This window comes from Thermothielavioides terrestris, chromosome 5, assembly GCF_000226115.1.
Source record: "Thermothielavioides terrestris NRRL 8126 chromosome 5, complete sequence".
Classification (NCBI taxonomy): Eukaryota; Fungi; Ascomycota; class Sordariomycetes; order Sordariales; family Chaetomiaceae; genus Thermothielavioides; species Thermothielavioides terrestris.
Window position 1 is genome coordinate 297980 of NC_016461.1, and position 19546 is coordinate 317525.

Sequence of the window (19546 nt, forward strand, 5' to 3'; positions counted from 1 at the left end):
AAATGGACGCCTAATGCTCCACTACTCCGGACATGCACTCCAAGACCGACCCGAATTGCACAGTTGAGGCTGTTCAGCCCCACGACAACACCACTGTTCGCGCCCTCTCTCCAGTCAACCATCCTCTGCTGCCTCGCCATAGACACGGCCCTCCGCCTGACGGCGTCAGATCAACACGGCCTCGGCGCCGAGGCCGGCATCTTCCCGTGGAGGGCCGGCCTCCCCGCGACTGGTGATAGGTACGGTTTTTATGCAGTTGCTTCCGGTCACAGGCAGATAGAAAAATGTCCGTTTCTTCAGCGAAGGTTCGAAGGCGATCCGGAGGATCGGGCGCCCGTGGGCCGTCGACAGGGATTGGGAGGACCCGTGGGTCTTGGCGGCTGCGGCAAAGTTATTCGGTAATTTAAAGTTGCTGTTGGAGCAATCTCTGCTGGTAGTGAAGGATCGACTCGAAAACCAACGGGGTGGTATCGTGGTCCACGCCTTGAACAACCGGCGCCGGTCTTCCGACAGTCGATATTGAGTTGACAGCACAGTCCTGGCAGCATCAGAGGAGAACTCCCGTCTGAAGGTCGACCTCTTTTGCTTGTGGCTAGGAAGGACATTTTGAGCTGTTCAGTTAATGTGTAGCTTGGTTATCTGGACCAAGCGCCTTTCCGGGGCTTGTTGTCCCCGTATCGTAAACATTTGCCGACGATCGTTGTCCGGAAGGAATCCAAATCCTCGCGTCGCATAACCCACGCTGTGCCCAAGCCGAAATTGCGTATCGCGAGATTGGCGCGATCCCGCCAGCCAAGAGACCCGTTCACTCCGCAGAATATGTTTACAGGACACTCGCTCCGTCTATAAAAGGTCGGCGGCATCCAGATGAATCTCGCCCCTTCGACACATGATCCGCATCCAGTTTTGAGTGAGACCGGCTACCTATTGTTCGGCACAAGGCACCTCGTCATCAAGCACACTTGCCTCTGCGAGTCTGGACTCAAGCCATCGCAACATCGGCTCCCTTCGCGTACGAACAACAGCCTACCATCACCAAGCACCAAAAATGCGTTTCACACTCACCGCCCTCCTCGCAACCGCGGCCGCCGTCCAGGCCGCCCCAGCGCCGAACCCAGCGCCGGACTCCGTCCCGCAGAAGCCGACCATCTGCCAGCAGTATCCCGGCGGCTACTGGTGCATCCACGGCATCAACGGCCCCGACAGCATCGGCCAGTGCAACCCGGCCGGCGGCTGGTTCTTCATCGGCGACTGCAGGTCCAACGAGAAGTGCGTGCAGACTCAGCCCGGGATCGCGTACTGCGTCAACAAATAAATACCGAACCGAATCCGGTTCATGGTCGGAAAGGATGGATTTGTTGGAGTGGAGGCGAAAAGGGGCAGCGGACTTGGGGGCAGTTACACTCCAATGTCGGTTATTTTGATGGGGTGTTTGACCGGAGGATGTGTAGGTGCGTGTAGGATTAGAGTGAAGGGGGCATGCGCTGCCCGGCAAGGCGGCTAATTGCTCATTGTAGTCTTGTGAACACACAACTTTCAACACGCGGCTCTCGCGCTGAATACCTCGGTGACACAAAGAAGTAGTGGTCGAAATGGGGGTTAACTAACAGTCGAGTTGGCTTGACATGTGGACGTTCAGACAATCACAACTGATGTTGGTTCCCGGACCTTCGGAAGGTGGCATCAGGGGGAGAGTGCCATGATCTGGCGAGTTTTGATACACTATCTCATCTCGGAACTACTAGATGTGTTGTTTGGCCACACGTGGCGAGTATGGTGCCAATCTGAATCAAGGATCCTTGTGCTTTTCGACCAGCAAGACGGAGAGAGCTTTCGATCCTTCACGCTACTCACTCAGTGAGTCGACCCCTTAAGAGCTACTACGCCGTTTCTTATTGGAACTACCCGCAAGGGACAGCCCGTGAGTCTCCCATCATAGGCAATCTTGTAGCGAGCATCACTCCTCTAAGCATCTGGCATATTGTGGCATATTGCCGAGCCACGGCCTCAAGATGCCGCATCCATAGCACAGGACATGTCCGAGCCGACAGGGGCCAATAAATATTTTCAGCTCTATATTTGACGGGTATCTCTCACCAAGGTACCGTGTGCATAAACACCACATCCCAGACAGACACCAGCCAGCCCAACCTCTACACCATGGCATACTATGATAGGAACACAAGCACATCACCAGCACATCCGGCCACCCAATGCATCAGTTCCCCACCTTCCGCACCCCCAAAAAACACCACCCAAATTTCCAAAACCCACATCAACCAACCGCAGTAACTTTTTTTTTTTTTTTTTTCTTTTTGTTTTTACAGCCCCGGACCCCAGGTACTCCCCGCGCGGCCGCCGTTGGCCTCGACCTCGTAGCGGCCGAGGCTCTCCTGCCAGGTCTGCCAGTCGAACCCCTCGTCCATGTTGATGTCGAGGTCCTCGGCCGCGCCGCCGGCGCCCACGCCCGGCAGCCGCAGGAAGTCGGGCGGCGAGCCGCCGCCGTTGGCGGCCGGCCAGAGCCACGGCGGCAGGCACTCGTCGGGCATGCTGCCGCCGCCGCCGCCCAGCGGGGCGGTCTGCACGATCCCCCCGCCGCCGCTGCCACTGCCGCCCCCCGGCTGTTGCTGCTGGATCTGCTGCACTTGGCACGCCACGTTGAGCGGGGTGGGTTGTTGTTGTTGTTGCTGTTGGAGGCCGGCCAGCGGTGTGACGGTGCTTGCCGGGTCGAAGGCCAGCGAGGACACGTCGGCAGTCGGCGCGGTGGGGCACGGGAAGAAGGCGGCGCGGACCATCTCCTCGGGCGCGCCGTCGCTCCAGAGCGGCGCAAAGTCGGTGGCGACAAAGGTCGAGTTGGCCATGGCCGAGTCGAGGTACTCGAGGATTTCCGGCTTGGCAAAGTCCGCCGGGGAGCAGGGCTGTACGGGGCTCATCGTGGTCGCTGACTGCAGCGGCAGGCTAGTCGTAGGTCCCAGCGGTTGGGTTTGTGGTTGTGGTTCTGGTTCTGGCGTTGGTTTTGGTTGTGGCGACGCACGCTGTTGCTGCGGTTCGATCGGGCCCGCCTCGGGTGGCGCCGAGGGCAGGTTGACGAGCTTGCGCCAGCGCTCCAGCGCAATGGCGGCTTTCATGGCGCTGGGGATGGCGCCAAATCTGGTGGGAGGGAGCCGACACTGATCCTGCGCGTCGAGCTCCCGTGCCGCCGCCGGGTCTGCCTGCAGCCGGCGGATCTCGACCTCGCGGTGCTTCTTGACCTTGAGGTACAGCTTCTTCAGCGGCAGCCAGACCGCGTGGTGGTTTGTCAGCTTTTGCAGCTCAACGGTCCTCGGGGCCTGGAAGGTCAGGTTGAGCGCGGCCCAGGCGCGCTCGGCCTTGGGGCCCCACGGGCGGTGTGAGACTTCGATCAGCGTGTATGCCAAGGCGTGCCAATGACTCCAGGTCTGGAACATCCAGCGCCAGTGCTTGCAGCGGGGGTCCGTGTTCAAGACGTGGCTGTACTCGAACACGTCGAGGGCGGCGTTGAGAAGGCGAGCCCGCACGTCCTCGGAGAGACCATCGTGGCCGGGACCGGGGAACAGGGCGGGCTGATAGATGACGAGCGTCATCTTGGCGACGATAATTCGCGTGACGTTGGAGGCCACCCAGAACAGGGGGTTCGAGCGGTCCCTGTCCTTGAGCAGCCGCTGTTCCACCCGGTTGTACACCTCGGTGATGAGGGCCTCGCGCTCCTCCAGCGACCTGGAAGCATCGGCGGGGCAGGGCGGGTCGATGCCGGACGACGCCATGTGCAGCCGCCTCGACAAGGCGCATATTTCGTAGCGGGTAAGCGAGAAGGCCATGTCGGTGGTGCCCTCCCGCGGCTCCGGTAGGCACGGGCTGTCGGGCGAGATGTCGGAATCATTGATGTTGAGGGGAATCTGGGTGTCAAACGTCCGGTCGACGATGGTGAGGTCGGTGCCCTGATCCTCGGCGGACCGGAGGTCGAGGACGCAGACGGCCCAGAAGAGCCGCCGGCGCATCTCGATCTCGAACGGCGTGAGGTTGGGAAAGTGAGTCCCGTCCCGGTGCAGGCCCAGCGCCTGGCTGAGGCGGATAAGAAGGCCGGTGAGCGTCCATGCAAATCTCGTGTCGTCGTTCCGGCGGACGAGGACGAGAAAGATGATGAGCGCTTGCACCACGGTGGTGTCGGGTTTGGTGAGGAACTCGGCCTTGGCCAGCCCCTGCTCCAACGCAAAGCGGTATTTCTGCATGAGGGAACTTTTCTCGGTGCCGAAATTGAGCTTGACCTGCAACGCTGTCAGCCCGGGCCCCAGGTCGACGCTGGAACAGAGGAAACATACCTCCTCCTCGTCCAAGGAGGCGATGGCGGCGTAATAGATGGAAAACATGAGTGCCTCCAAGGACGGAGTGAGGCTGTCCAAGTTGTGGCGAATCTCCTTGATCACCTTGCTCATGGTCGGCACGTGGACGATCTTGAGGATCGGGTCTACGTTCTCTTGGTAGACCTGCCAGATAAAGGGGATTTGGGAGGGGAGCGGGTGCAGCGGTCGAAGATCAATGTCGGCCGAGCGGTAACCTAGAACGAACGCATGGTGATCTACTACGCTCCGGTCGTGATCGGCAGACTCGGGGGTCACGTCCAGGTCGGACTCGTCCGAGTCTTCGTCGGAGAGGTCCTGCGAGGCCTTGCGGAGCTCATCCAGCTGTTGGTTCCCGTCAGCATCAGGAGGGCACTGGTGTACCCCGGACGAGCGGACCTACCTCGTCGTTGATGGACGTCCACAGCGAGCTGCTAACGTATCGCGTGACCCCTTTCTCGTTCAGGACCAGTCGGCCAAACTGGTTGTGCACATCCGGCGAAGCCTTGCCCCTCGAATCCGTCTCGGACATGGAGTCGGACGTCGGCCTGGCCGGTAGTCTTGATCCTCCAGCGACGCCCGGCGAGTCTCGGCTGGAGGTGCTTCCGGCGGCGCCGGCGAGGCGAGACCCCAGGTTGTCGAAACGGGCACCAACTGTGTGATCATCCTTGCCGTATCCTGTCCCGGCGGCGTCGGGCGAGTTCCCGGGGCTGTAAGGGTGGCGCACCGACTCGACCTCGATCTGGCCGCTGAGTTCCTCGACGATGCCCTCCAACTTGCGCAGACGCTTTAACAGTTCCAGCTCGCGCTCGCTCGACGGCTGTTTGGCGGGCGCGTTCGGGTCCTTGGGACGGGGTCGGCGGGGTGCGCGGCCGGGGGCGGGGAAGATGCAGGGGATTTGGGCGCGACGGCAGTTGGAGCACGGCATGTGCTTGTCGCAGCGGACCTGCCTTGCCTGTTAGCGCGTGGCAAGTCGGCAGCAGCACACCGCGGGGAGGGACAGCGTGCCTTTCTCCTCCGACACGTCACGCAGCTGCGCGGATTGAGGGCGGCCGAGGGCGCGGCGGTGGGAGAGTAGACGGAAGCGCCGGGCGGTGGATGGCGGGCGAGGGCCATGATCTGTTGGGGGTCGTAGCCGTCTTGGGGGCTGGGCGCTGAGGCGCCGTCGTGATTCGAGTTGGGGCTGTCGTCGACGCCGGAGGCCGGCGCATTCGTGCTTCCTTCCCCTGTCATGGCGGCGTGCGGCGGCGTGGACCGGACCCAAAGGGTGTGTTGCAAATAGGGAAAAGATGGAAGCAGCGGGTGGGATTGGACCTACTACTAGCCTGGTGCTAGTGTCTGCCGGACGATGGGAGATAACGTGAGAGCGGATCAATCCGCTTGCGAAATGGCCGGAAGTGGTGGGGTCGGCGGACTGGGTGGACTGGGCGGACTCGGCTGGCCGACGCCGGAAGGCATTACCTGGAAGGTCGCGCACACGGCTCGGCTGGCGCGGGTTTGGGTCGGTTTAGGGTTGACAAACAGGCTGTTTGCGTGAGATACACTAACTAGCGTAGACGTCAGTGGGGCCGGGCCGGCATGCCGCTCTGAACGACCGGGCAATGGCCAGGCAATGACCGGGCGATCTTTCTTTGCTTCCCGTCTCTGCTGGTGCGAGTTGATTTTGGCTGGGCGAGCTGAAGTCTCAAAAGCCTTTGATCGAGTCGTGAAAACCTGGCCTGAGTGGTTGGGGGGGGGGTTTCACTGGCGGCGGGCCACAGCGCTGCCCCACCTCAGGCCAAGGGCCCACCAAGGCGCCACTTACCAATACACATATCTGTGCGCTTTTGGCTCTGCGGCTTTTATTCGCAACACTCCAAGGATTGAGTCAGGACAATGGCCCAGCGTGATGGTATTGTGAAAGCACAGCCAGGTGGCAGTTGGCTACCCCATGAGCTCAATTGCAGCGGGCGCAGACCGCACTGGTTGTTGAAGCATGAACTTCCTGACCTGGGACCTTACCTGGTAGGCAAAATTACCTAGGTAGGTACAACCTAGGTGGTAGTGTAAATAGGTGGAATGTACGGTACATACAAGACATACTGGTCAAGAGGCTTTAAATTATAGATCTAAGTGGAGTCTATTTTTCTCCACGAAAGCAAGATTGAAAGATCCTAATTTACGTGAAGTTTCATGTTGCAGAGTACGGATACCTCCTTGCGTTCCCTGCTGCCCTGCTGGCGGATGAACGCGACCTGCTTGCCGGATTGGCAGGTAGGTAACAAACTGCTCGTCTGAAAGCCGACTGGTTGCTGTAAGTTATGTATCCTCAATACGATATGCTGTGTATTCCGTACACTCTGCAACACACAACGTGTGGGTCGGACCGTTATTTCAGTTCGGGTTGCAGCGGCTTCGTCTCCATCGTCGACGCGATGCGCCGGAATTGTCCCGCCTTCGTCCGCCAGTGGGGGTGAGCCAGGTGCGCCGGGTGAGCTGCATGAGCGTCGAGTCTGCGGTGGACGAGTCCTGGAAAGAGCTCGAGTAAGTAAAGCTCGTCAAAAATGTGAATCCAGGCGAGGGGGGGCGAAGGCAGTCAGGGGGCCAAACGGTGCAAGATATCTAAGGTATTTAGACAGCTATTTGAAGTTGCAGGTAGGTACCTAGGTTGGAGTACAGATGCATCTCGGTAAATACACGGTTGAATTGGCGGGTGACCTCACTGGGGTTGTCAAGTTGGAATCGAGTACTTTGTACGGAATACTGTGGTATGGCGCAAGTTGGGTCAATCATCAATGACGTAACACTGCGGTCGCTGACTCGGCTGGCCCGACCCGTCTCTCACCCGTCGTTTATGCCGCACGAGATCCCGTTCGTGTGCCCGGGCCGTCGCCGGCTGAGTAATGACCAGTGATGGAGGTCGGCAGGATCCGCCTATTGTACTTCGTTTACACCTATCCGGTCCTCTCGAGTGCGTCCTGCGAGTGGAGATATATCTTCGACTAGGATCTTCACTCCTCGCTCTCGCACGAGGCCCCCTCCGCCACAAGTGCCACTGTCCAGCAGTGGCCTATTAGTAGAACAGCAGGCGCTGAAGGACGTTTACTATGGGTCAATCAAGCTGCCTCTCGCTCGTCTAAATCTATAACTTGCTCATATCCTCGACCCCATTGCCTCGGCAGCCTCCAAGCCAGCCAAGAGTTCACCGACCCAGCGAGTGCACTCATGAGTCGCCTTCTCAGCCTGATAGCAACGACCACTAGGGCAACAAACCCTACCACGCCGAATAAGACCATCACGGAAAGCCCAGTTGACGCCTCCCGCCACGACGTGGTGTTTTCGCTCTCGTCCACCCCCTCCGCCCCCTGCGCAAAACGCAAGCCCATCAGCAAAATGACCGCCGCCGTCCAGCCCGTGAAAGCCCTGGTCCTTCTGCCCTCGCCCGTCTCGTCGGAATACTGCTCCCAGAAATATCCCGTCCTGTTCCAGCTCTCATACACCGTCCGGACCAATCTCTCCCTCAGCTCCGCAGCCAGCGACAAGGCCCTCGTCCGCACGGCCGCCGGGCCCTTTCCGGACAACCCCACGTCTCGCAGGCGCAAGACAGCCAAGACATTGAGGTTGACCCACACCGCGCCGCGCCAGTAATCCTCGTCCCTGCCGTAATGCTCGTCCCCCTTGCTCAGACTCCGCAGCCCGTGCGGCGACCACAGCCGGTCCGGGTCCGCAACCAGGTCCAGCAGCGCCGGCAGATGCGGGTGGTCCGCCCCGACCAGCCCCAGCAGCAGCGGCGTCAGCGAGACGTAGCCTTCGTGGCACACCAGCGCGTATTGCTGCTGCTGCTCGCCGTTCTCCTCCTCCTCCCGCCGCACCGTCGCGTCGCAGTACGACTGCCGCGCCGCGTCCCAGTGCAGCGCGTCCAGGTTGTGCTTGGCGGCGGCGACGTGCGCGGCGTACGTCGCGGCGTCGTCGGCGTCGTTGTCGTCGTTGCCGTCGGCGCGCTGCTTGCCGAGGTAGAGCGCGGCCTGCTGCAGCGCGGCCGCGGCGCCGCCGACCCAGGCCAGCGCGTCGACGTGCAGCTCGCCCGGGTGCGGCGGGTCCGCGCGCGGGTAGTCGTCCAGGCCGCTGGGGAGGTTGTGCGTCGGGGTGCGGCCGCGCCAGCGGAAGCCGGTGCCCGGGATGGCGGAGGCCGGGCGCGGGTAGGCGCTGCTGAAGTTGCCCGCTTGGGTGCGGCGGAACCAGTGGTAGTGGCGGGCGAGCAAGCGGTAGAGCGTCTTGAGCAGGGCGGAGGCCTGGTCTGGGGAGGAAAGGTACGCGGAGGGATGGCCGGTGTAAGGGGATGCGCCGGTTAGCTTGGAGAGGATGGCGGGGAGGACGAGCGCAAGCATTGTTGGGGGGTTGGCGTAGTGTGGGTATTGGACCTGAAACTCCGGGGGCACTCTGCTACGGGCTTCGGGTCCGAGTATCTGCTCCCGAGGGATCCAGCCGTCGTCGTCCATGAGGCTGAGCCAGCTGCGGAGGACGGATACGGCCAGATCGAGATCCCATTCGATCACGGGGAGGAGGTGGAACCCTTCGTCCCAGAGAAATCCGCGCGGGAAATAAGCACGGGAAGGCGTAAAGGAAAGCAGTGTTTTGGCATCGGTGGTGGTGACGTGGGCACGCGACATGGCGGATGCGGCTTTTGTCCAGAAGTCGAGGTCGGTCTCTTCATACTCGGGCGCGTGGGTCTCATCGACCCTGGTGTCTCCGTGGAAGAATCCTAGACCGCCCAGCAGGTTGGACAGGATTTCTTGGGAGAAGCGTGCGTATTCTTCTCCCTGAAACGGTGGCGTTCTCGAGAAGACCTTGTCCACGCTTGAAGGAAAGGAGCGGCGTAGGGAGCTGATCCCCGTGTCCACAGCCTGGGCTACAACGGGGTAATGAGGCAAGCAACTTATCAGCTGGGAAGTCAAGTCCCAGCCAGAGCGAGGTTTTAACTTACCGTCTAGCGTGGATGCTTCCGCCGCATGGTACGTGAAAGTCAACTGGAATGCACCTTGAAATGTTGTTTGAACAAAGTGCATATTTCCAGCGCCAGGTGCATCTTGGATGGCGATTTGGTCGCCAGCAGCAGCCTTGACTTGATCGGCAAAGATAGCTGCTTCGAGTTAGCACAGGCTTCTGTTGATGCCAGTCTCGGTACATGTAAGCCTACACTTTGCTTGCCAGATCTTATCTTCGGGTACCTGGACACTCCGTACCACGGTTTCATGCACGACGTTGTTTGTTGCATCTCCCAGGACTTGGAACTGGAAGCGGCCGAGACCAGCTATCTCTCCGCGGCAAGCAGCGTCGACTCCGTCCTTGTTCTTGGCGTGATTCTCGCACCAGAGAGACTTTGGCTCGTTGGCGTCTGCCATCTCAACTGCTGCGTGAAGAATCGCTGTCGTCTTCACACCGGTGGCACCCAGCTTTGGGGTACCGGTAATGCGCACAGCCCAGCTGCCCCCGTCCTCGGTCTTTAGAAAATCGGTGTTGATGTCGAGTTGAAGTTGCGTGTCATGCACGGCTTGAGAACCACCAACTCGTGGGTCGTAGAAAGTCCAGCCGTAGCCTTGCATTCCGTCATTCTGCTCGCACGTGTCGCGAAGAGCTGAACATGGTATGAGTATGATGGTCAATTAGGTTCGGATGCCGGGAATGGGTGGATGGACAGAAAACTCACTGCTCAACATTCTGTCGCGGCTCTCACCGCTCGCCCACATCAAGCCCATAAGCAGGGTCTCGGGGACTTGAGGACGGACTCCAAAGTAGAGATTTGGTCTGTATGGGCCCCATGTCTGCCATGACCGTTCCGGGGTGGATGATGATGATCTTGTTGAATTCGATGCCCCCGGACCTTGAGCATTGGCGCCGCCGAAGCAGAGGGCGCAGAGGAGAGTCAAACAACCCAACACCGCAGCCATGCTCCTCATTACGATTGGGAATGGGAATCGGAAGATGGCCGCCTCTACTCCGCGCTGCAGCCCTGTAAAATTGAACAAGTTGGCTGGAAGTTGCGGAATTCGGGAACTGGCACAAAAACGGATCAGCGTGTGCTGCGCCGTCGCGGTTTTTGGGGGCCAAAAATTCCTAGATTTCATTTGCTGTGGATGTTGGAAGAACAGGGGGTCTGAGACTCGTGGCACCCAATGAACCGCGGGCTTGGTTGCCAACAGAGAAAAGCTCGCCTGTTGTGATACGCTCAAACAAGATGACAATAAGCGCCGGCTAAAGCCCCCTGCGGCCGCCTGCATTTGCATGGTTGGTTTTGCGTTCCCCTATCAGGCTGCCATCGCCTCCGAATCTTGGCATCCGTGGTTTCCAGGATCCTTCTGCCAAAACTCTCGCAATCTTCTTGTCGATCCTGCGACGAAGGCCCGAAGAAGCAAGATGGCGGCATATCACGGGGAGTCGCAACTGGGCTACAGCAACCTCGAGCCCGTCCCCTTGGACAACAACCACTGGAACATTCAGATGGGAAACGGCCTCGAAGCGGTTCAGCGGTACGGGAATCACGATAAACACGTGGTTTCAACCGGAACCGACAAAATACTCATCCAGGCCCATCCGACAGCACCGGAGGTTGTAGCGGCGGGCGGCTCATTACCCCATGTACCTCGGCGGACGATATGTGGCATGGGTCAAAGGACGTTCTGGGTGGTGGCAGGAGTCGTCGGCTTCATCCTGCTCGCCGCAGCCATAGGGGGTGGAGTAGGAGGGTCCCTCTCCCGTCATTCCCAGCCGAGCTCATCACTTGCAGCAGCCTCGACTGCGAGCACAGGGACCTCCACGGGGAGTCCGGCGCCCACCCCTACGAGAGTCCCTTTTCAGAACCTGAGCATCGCCGCCGCTCGGTGGGTCGACGGCGACAGCATCACCCACTACCGTGTCTATACGCTATCCGGCAACTCGAGTCAGACACGCATTTTGGAGTCTGCGCGGGACCAGGACGACGGGGACTGGACAGTCTCGGCGATTACGGATGTGAACGTCGACACTGTCCAAGCTGGGACGCCACTTTCCGTGTCTGTCGGATATCCGCATACAAACACGAGCAAGGTCCCGGTACGCGATACGTGCTCGGTTTCCCCCCTCCCGTCTTCGCTTGGGACTGACCATGGCCCCCTCACCGTTTCGTGCAGGTCAGGAGCGTCTACTACCTTCAACCCGGCGGAACCATCATCGAGCGGCAAACACCATACAAGGAAGCCGTGGGTGTCTGGGGAGACGACAACTTCAGCGGCCTCTATGCCGCGTCCAACGGGTCCTCTCTGTTTTCGTACTGGTATCAGGACCTCGATCAGCATCTCCAGGTCCTGGCCACCTTTTTCCAGGAGCTGGGTGTCAACGAGCTGACGATCGGCCGATACGTCGAGAACGGCACCAATGGACAGCCTTGGACGAGCTCCCGAAAGAGTATCCCAATCCAGGATGGGTCCTCCATCGCGGCCGTACCCGCCGGTGATGGGCAGGATATACGCTTGTATGTTGGGGGTAGCGATGGAACCATCAAACAGTTCGCTTACAATCTGGAAGATGATGTGCTGGGGAACGTCGTCGGTAGGTCACGTCCTGCGCTTTCATGATAGGTTACCATCAGTGTTGTTGACGGCGTGGATTGCATGTGGAAACACCGACTTGGGCATCTCTCCTCGGACACCCTTCTGCGTGACCATCGAGGACAACCGCAACTGGTACACAACCGCAACCATACCCGAATGCACCCAAGGCAGCACCGGCACCTTCCTCACCCACCTGCTCCTGTTTGCCTCGGCGGACCGACAGACCCTGTCGCTGGTGTCCTGGAACTGCTCCAGCGGCTACGTCAGCGCGCAGGACCGCATCGAGAAGCTCCTCCAGCCGAGGCGTACGTACCTCGGTCTTGCCACGACGTCGGCAAGCAACCTGACGTTTTCGGACCAAAGGGTATATGTGCTCTTTGACGACGGTGCCGGCCCGCAGGTCGAAGAGTGGCAGGTTCCCGCCAGTGGCGGGCTGGATATTGCTCGGCAAAATGGACCTTGGGAGCTTGTTGGGAAAGTCCCTATCCAACTATGAGAGTGTTTTTTTGTGGCGGGATATATGAACCGTGTGCATCCGATAATTCTGCGCTCCCCGCAGCTCCCACAAGCTGCAATACTGCCTCTGTAAGCTCCTTAACTAATGTTCTACCGTTAATATGTGGCTGTTGACTTCCAAAAAGCATTTACCTCCATCCAAAGCAGCCCACAACACCGTCAGGATGCCTCCCGCTCACCATCATCCCCCTTCTCTACCAGTACTTTCGCGATGGCTATACAATGCTCCGGACCTGTGGTAAAGACGCCACGGATTTCTTTAGCACGTATAGCATGAACTGTCCTTCGCCTGAAGTCAGCACCTTTGTCCTTCCTCGTGTAGCGTCTATCATGCTATCTTACAATGTCACTTGACGAAATCCCACGTTGCCGCCAGCGGTGTTTCTGTTATTTCCCTACTGCGAGGTGTTCCGGGACGACTCCCGAAACAGCTCTGGCCGCAGCTGAACCATCTTGCCATAGGCCTCTCGGGCATTGTGCTTGAGATCCCACTCTGCGTCCTCTGGGGTGCTGTCCGCCAGATCTCTGAGCTTGGCGGCCCAAGTCTTCCACTTCTCACCGTCTACCTCTTTCACCAACGCTTCGCCAGCATAGAGGATGTGCTGCGTCGCGATAACGGCGGCCGCCTTCAACACCAGCGGGGTCGAGTTCCGTGACGCAGGTTCTTCGAGGCCTTCAACGACGTCGTCGGTTGCCCATGGAACCGCATTGGCACCCAGTGTCTCCGCTCCAGTAAGCCTCGCAAGAAGCGTGTACATGTTGACCGCTTCGTTGCACCTGTCCATGGAGTCATCTGGGCGGACTAGTGTGCGGAGAAATTTATGAGAATTCGTTTGGCCATTGATGGGGGGAAGCATATACACGTACGATGATAACAGTTCCATGTCTCGCGGGCTTCCTCGTTCACTACTTTCTGATCCCAGCCCAATCGAGGATCCTGCAAGGGAATGTCAGCCACCAAAACGTTCATGTTGCCGAAAAAGCCCAGCGCACTTACGTCCGGGTTGAACTCTTGCGCCGCATTCCTCTTCAAGCCGATCACGAGATCCGCCAATCGCCTGTGTTTGAAATCGTTGAACGGAACGTATGCCGCCACGTCAAAGACATGGGAAACAGCCGATCCAGCCACGATGATGGTCCCACGAGCGGGATTTCGTTTCCAGGAAGGGTCATCTGGATGGCAGAACGTTTCTCGGTAGTAAGCGTGCAACGCCTCCAGGGCGTCTGCTGTCGCGTGCTCGGTTCCGTCTGGTGCAACGAGCAGATTCCTCACGATAGAGAGCGTCTTTTGTTCCACGCTGCTGATGTCATCCTCGTTGGCCATTTTTGCGAGATAGGTTAGCCATTGGGGTTGTGCCTGCTCTTCCTCCGGGATGCATTTCATGGTCGACCGCGCGTTCCTGATTCACGTAGGGTGCTCTGATTGAATGCGGTCGACGCTTATTGAAGGAATGAGAATGGAGTGCTGAAATTTGTGGACACAAAATCAAAGATGGTTATCGTAGACTGAGAGGACCAGCGGAATGCCTGCTACAAGAAGCGGTTATGGACGGGCACTGTTGGAGATTGTGCGGGGTCGGTTTCCCAAGACAAGAGGCGGAACAAACTCAAGCCCCGTGAAATTCGGCCAAGTGCATGTCGTTATCGGCTACGGCTCTACGCCGCCATGAGTGGGAGAGATAGCGCTGTATTCTTTCTTTCAATCTCACACTCTCCGAAAGACCGAAACTAACTGAGATTTGAGATCACTCAACACCGGACCAAAAGTAGAGAGCTCCACTGCCAGCCCCTAGTGAGGTTGAACTGCTTTTGATTCGCTCTCCAGATCAGCCAGCCTCGCCCTGTCGGCATCCTGCGTGACAACGTTGGCCTTGTCGAGGTACGCCGAATCGCGGAAGAGCTTATCCTGCTTCTGCAGGGCCGGCGCGGTCGGGCGGGAGGATCTCGATCTCCGCTGCTCTAACCATCCTCTGGCAAGACCGTCGAACTCTGAATCAAGTAGAGAAATAAAGGGAGAGGCGGGAGGGGCAATGCGAGGAGAAAGGTTGGCAAGCTCGAGGCAAAGTTTGGGCGGACGAACTACGGGATTCATGTAGACCCCGTGGAGCACGGCTTCTCGCTAGAGTGAGATAAGCCATGGAATATTCAATTTCCAACTATGACTATATCGTTGGAATCGCTTATATCTGTCCTGGTGGATGTCACGAGTACTGCACCACTACTAGCTGAAGCTGGGGCTGTTATAGGCTGTTGACACGCTATAGCGAGCTGCGAGGTGTGGATGCAAGGGTGGGATCGTAGCAGAGCATCGGAATGCAAAGAGAGTGCGTTGTTCCAGTATAAAAGAAAGCTAAGGACTAAACAGAGCGTAGTATATATATATCTAGGAGTGGAGAAACTATAGCTAGTGCGCTCTACCAAGCTCTGAGCCCCTTACCCCTAACGTAATATACCCCCTAGTTGTTTAGTAGAGTACCTAAGTACATATAGTTGAACAACTATAAAAACTATAATATAGGAAATCCTTATAAATAGTAGGTTATATAGAAGTAGGTTGCTTAAGGGCATAAGAAATTCTAAAGTATAGTTCTAACTAATTAGATCGCTTAGATTTAGAAAAGATATAAATTCTTATCTATAGGAGCTTAAGCTTCCTTCTTCCTATATATATCCTCTTATTTATATATATAGTAGCTACTACTACTATTACTATTCTTAGCTCCCTAGAGTATATAAGACTTCTACTATACTACTCTACTTTAATATCTTCTTAGACAAATCGCCTATATCTTTACCTACTTCTTTAGAGGAGGGTAATAGCACTAAAGAGCTTATAATAGAGCCTACTACCCTATATACTGCTTCTAAAGAGCCTGCTATACCTTCTTCCAACTAGTACTATAGTCCTCTAGTCGAGTAAGTTATATACTCTTCTTTCTAGCTTACTATTATATCGCTCTAATATACCTCTTAGTTATATTTTGCAAATGACTATAGAGTATATAATTCGATACCTAGGTTATATATACGCCGCTTTTATAGGCTCCTACAATAGAACCTACTATAACTATAATAGCTATAGTATATATTGCTAGTATTATAAGCGCTTTAACTATAGTTATAAGCTGATTCTACCTACTATTATAGAGAAGGTACTTGCTCTAACTATAGCTATTAACAACTTCGACTAGAAGGTGAGTTCCCTCTATCCTCTGCTCTAGACCCTTTATCTAATAGTTGGGTAGGCTATAAAAAAGATTCGCCCTATATTTTATATACTTTTAAACAATCCCTAAGAGGTTAAGGAGAAGGGAGAGTAGGAGGATATAGAGATAGTAGAGCTAGAGGAGTAGGAGGCTTAGTAGGAAATATAGGAGTAGAAGCAAGTGTAGGAGGGTCCTATAGTCGTCTAGGGTAGAGCCCTAGATAACCCCATTGGTTTTACGCTAGTGGCGTTGATAGAAAGAGAGGTATAGGAGGTGCTCTCTAAGTAGGTAGAGAGCGATAAACTAGTTAATAATTAGGAGCTAAAGTAGGTTATTATATAGATAATAGAGCTAGTAGAGCAGCTAGAGATAGAGGTAAAGATCCTTTGGCTTTAGGGAAAGGTAGTAATAACAGAGCTTATTAATTGCTAGGATATATAGGGCGAGAATATAGAATAGTAGTAGTAGATAGTCTTTATAAAGAAGATAGTTGACTCCCCTACTCTTTTCTTGCCTAATATATATTTTAAAGGTTTAATAGAGTATAGAAGTGTTCGAACTTCTGCTTTAAGAGCTATTTCGTTAAACCGTCTATAGATATCTATACTATAGAGATATAGAGTATATTAAATTGCTTGTTCTAATACTTCTAATAAAGCTATATATTATAAATATCTATATAGTATAGACGAGTATTAATCCTTATATACTCTCCTACTATAAGGCGAATTGTTTACTAGTTATTATAGAAGATCTTCTAAAGCTCTCTCTAGTCTTAAACGCAAGGTCTTTAAATAAGCGTTTTAAAGCGATTGTCTTAGCTATAGTAAGCAATAGAGCTTTCAACTTTGCTTTAGTAGAAGATATAGTAATAGTATCTTGCTATATATCTTTTTAGAAGATTAACCTACTAAAGAGTATTATAATATAGCTCTACAAAGAGCGTTTTATATCTAGATCGTTAGTATATAATATATTGGATATAATCTAGAGTATCTAGTAAACGATCCTACCTCTATACTATATACTAAGGAAGTATATAGTATATAGATATTAGATAACTTATTTCGCTACTTTAATATACTCTAGCCTTAGATTCCTTAGGAATTAAAAGAGCTTTATAGCTATAAACGAGACGTTGGACTAGATTATAATTGCAGAGTAGAGAATTAAGCCTATAAGCTCTTAGTACAGTTTGATCTATTTAGGGGTCGCCTCTCCCTTGAACTTACAAAGCTCTTCTATAAGAAGTGGAATAGTTGAAGTACTAGCGATGTCGATAAGACTATACTTCTTTATAGTCTACTGGTCGTATATAAGCCAGATTTTATATACTCTATAGATATAGATAACTTTAATCCTAAGGAAATGCTCGATATCGCCCTGCTTATATACCTTGTACTTCGCTTTAATGCCCTATATAATGTGCTCTATAGCTATAGCGTTATCCTAATAGTAAACTACTAAGAAGTCGTTAATATAGAAGATAAAGATAATCTTCTTTTTAAGATTGAGAAATAGGTAGGGTTCTTTTATAGAAGGCTATATATTAATTTCTCTAAGAGTACTATAGAACTTATTATACTATAGGAGTAGCAAGTCCTTTAGCCTATAGAGAGCGTTTAGGAGCTCTATATAGATCTTTAGCTTCTTAAATCCCTTTAGAAGCTTATAAGTCACCTGCTCTATATTTGGCCTTCTTATATTTAGGAACGCCTACTTAACATTGAACTACTTTACCTCGAGGTCGAAATATACTATAAGCGCTATAACAGTATAAAAAGAGTATACTACAAGGGTAGCTATATATATATTCGCGATATTAGTAGTGTTTTAAAGGTCGCCCCTTATATAGATATATACCTTATACTTCTTAAAGTTACTATCTTTGTCGAGCTTATAATTGAACATCCACTTTAATAGTAGAGACCTTGTTTTTATATACTCTTGCTTAATCTCTTGCTAAGTTCTCTTGCTTATAAGATTATAGATCTCTTTGTATATAGCTACCTTAAACTCTTTTCTATACTTGTAGTTCTCTAGATCTCTCTAGCTCTTTAGAAGAGAGAGAAGCTCTATATTATAGTATACCATTGGTATTTAGCTAGTAGTAGCAGTAAATATTGTATATAGGGTTTAAAACGACTTAGAGTAGAGTGTTTTAATATTCTTTTAAAATATAGGAGAGAGTATTTCAGTACTATTGTAGTTCTCCTAGAGAGTAGGATCTAGGTGATTAGTCTAGATCCTTAGCCCTAGGTTCTCCTACATTTCCAACGACCTAATAAAGAAAATGTATATACGCTTTAAAGCTATACTTAGAGCTATATTCTTATACGCCTTTATAAAAGGCTTCTACATTCGTATACTCCTTTTAATAGGTATAAAATACTCTTTAGGCTTATATTGTAGTTTTAATGCACTTAGTCCTAGCTTATTAGTCGAAGGTTACGTTTATAGAGCTTTAGGCTCTATAAGCTAAGTATCTTACTTCGTTATATATTCTATTATATTGTAGAATATATCCTCTTCTTTACTTTATAGAGCTAGGGGCTTTATAGGCGGAGACGTCTCTTTATACTTGCTTTATAGAGCTAGGAGCTCTATAGGCGGAGATGCCCTATATTCGCTCTTAGGGGTAGCGCCGTGTAGAACGGCTATAGCTAGCCTAAGATCCCTAGGTGCTCTACTAATCTTTAGAAGAGCATTAGAATTATCGACTAGACCCCTATTTCTATTATTATATCTATTTGCAAGCTCTTTCTATAGCTAAGCCTATAGTTCTAGTAATATCTTAGAGGTTAAGAGTTTACCTTATATATACGCTTCCTCTACCTCTAAGTCTTAACTTAGTAGTATACTTTTATACTTAGGAACTACAATAATAATAGACTTAAGCGTTAGTTCTTTGTACTTAAGTTTATAAAGCGCTCGAAGAATCGACCTAGCGTCCTAAGTCTCTTTAACCCCCTTGTCTAGATGCTCTACTACCTCTTTAATAATAGCAACTTCTTAAATTAGAAGCTCTTCCTTACCTGGATAGTAAAAGGTCCTCTCGTTGAACGTTACGTTTCTTATTACAATGACTTTATTAAGCTAGGCACCTAGATATAGTAAATATTAGATACTCTATATTTAACTAAGTACCTAATTCGCTTATATAGCTGTACTTTAAATTCTCTCTTCTAATACCTAGTTTTATACTCCTTATTTAAAGGGTATACTCTATAGCTATATATGAAGATCCTAAACTAGTTAGAGCGTAGGTCCGCTATTAGCGTCTAGTAGAAAGTTAGTTTCTACTAGTAAAAGTAGTTCTTAAACTAGGAGTAGAGTACTTTATTAGGGCTTCGAAGACTATAAGTATAGCTAGGTAAAATGGTATATAAGAAAGCTACTACCTTTACTCCCTCTAGCTAGAGCTTTATAGACAAGTTTATATTAGTAAGCATCTTTATACTCTTTAGCTATAAGACTTGCCCTACCCTCTCTAAAGCTCTATTTAGCTATAGAGTATATATTAGCGTAAGCTCTAAGTCGATACCTTCGTTATATACCTAGAGTTGGTAAGCTATTAGTTGGCGATCTTCTAGTATAATAACTTCTATATCATTGTCCTAGCGGATCTTATAGACGTTAAGTCCCTACTACTATTTGACCTAGCGTTTAAAAGCTCTAACTATATTAAAGAGCTTAGTTTAATCCTTATTAAAGAGTGTAAAAGCCTAGATCTATCTACTATATTTGTCTTTGATTGTGAAGAGGTACTAGGACCTGTTAAACCTAGGTAGGAATAAGAAGAGGTTCTAGGAGATATACTAAAATAGGTATAGAGTACAATGCTCTATTTTATAAAGCGTATTATACTCCCTAGTATATAACAAAGTGTATACGTTATATTCGA

General features: G+C 52.5%; 5 protein-coding genes across 5 annotated transcripts; 2 read left to right on the plus strand and 3 right to left on the minus strand.

The window, feature by feature from the left end:
• The first annotated feature begins 1646 nt into the window (after positions 1-1646).
• Positions 1647-1940, plus strand: THITE_2120643 (uncharacterized protein). The gene has a single exon (XM_003656167.1). It carries the CDS (start codon positions 1700-1702, stop codon positions 1859-1861), a length of 162 nt encoding a protein of 53 aa, XP_003656215.1. The 5' UTR covers positions 1647-1699; the 3' UTR covers positions 1862-1940.
• A 381-nt stretch (positions 1941-2321) lies between these two features.
• On the minus strand, positions 2322-5588 carry THITE_123221 (uncharacterized protein; the record flags this gene model as incomplete). Its single annotated transcript, XM_003656168.1, has 4 exons — positions 2322-4283; positions 4338-4700; positions 4759-5301; positions 5364-5588. The coding sequence occupies 4 exons, from the start codon at positions 5586-5588 to the stop codon at positions 2322-2324; spliced, it is 3093 nt and encodes a 1030-aa protein (XP_003656216.1).
• A 1135-nt stretch (positions 5589-6723) lies between these two features.
• Positions 6724-10282, minus strand: THITE_157561 (glycoside hydrolase family 63 protein; the record flags this gene model as incomplete). The annotated part of the gene is made up of 5 exons (XM_003656169.1): positions 6724-6847; positions 7608-9243; positions 9319-9474; positions 9532-9969; positions 10042-10282. The coding sequence occupies 5 exons, from the start codon at positions 10280-10282 to the stop codon at positions 6724-6726; spliced, it is 2595 nt and encodes an 864-aa protein (XP_003656217.1).
• Positions 10283-10580: 298 nt separating this feature from the next.
• Positions 10581-12337, plus strand: THITE_2120646 (uncharacterized protein). Its single transcript, XM_003656170.1, has 2 exons — positions 10581-11423; positions 11501-12337. The coding sequence occupies exons 1-2, from the start codon at positions 10749-10751 to the stop codon at positions 11942-11944; spliced, it is 1119 nt and encodes a 372-aa protein (XP_003656218.1). The 5' UTR covers positions 10581-10748; the 3' UTR covers positions 11945-12337.
• Positions 12338-12831: 494 nt separating this feature from the next.
• On the minus strand, positions 12832-13760 carry THITE_2131440 (uncharacterized protein; the record flags this gene model as incomplete). Its single annotated transcript, XM_003656171.1, has 3 exons — positions 12832-13229; positions 13304-13373; positions 13434-13760. 3 exons carry the CDS (start codon positions 13758-13760, stop codon positions 12832-12834), a joined length of 795 nt encoding a protein of 264 aa, XP_003656219.1.
• Between the last annotated feature and the right edge of the window lie 5786 nt (positions 13761-19546).

Bases quoted from the DNA above. Each gene is read 5' to 3' on its own strand.
- THITE_2120646 (XM_003656170.1), top strand. From the start codon at position 10,749: ATGGCGGCATATCACGGGGAGTCGCAACTGGGCTACAGCAACCTCGAG. The intron at 11,424-11,500 runs GTACGCGATACG...CGTTTCGTGCAG, and splicing joins CAAACACGAGCAAGGTCCCG to GTCAGGAGCGTCTACTACCT.
- THITE_2120643 (XM_003656167.1), top strand. From the start codon at position 1,700: ATGATCTGGCGAGTTTTGATACACTATCTCATCTCGGAACTACTAGAT.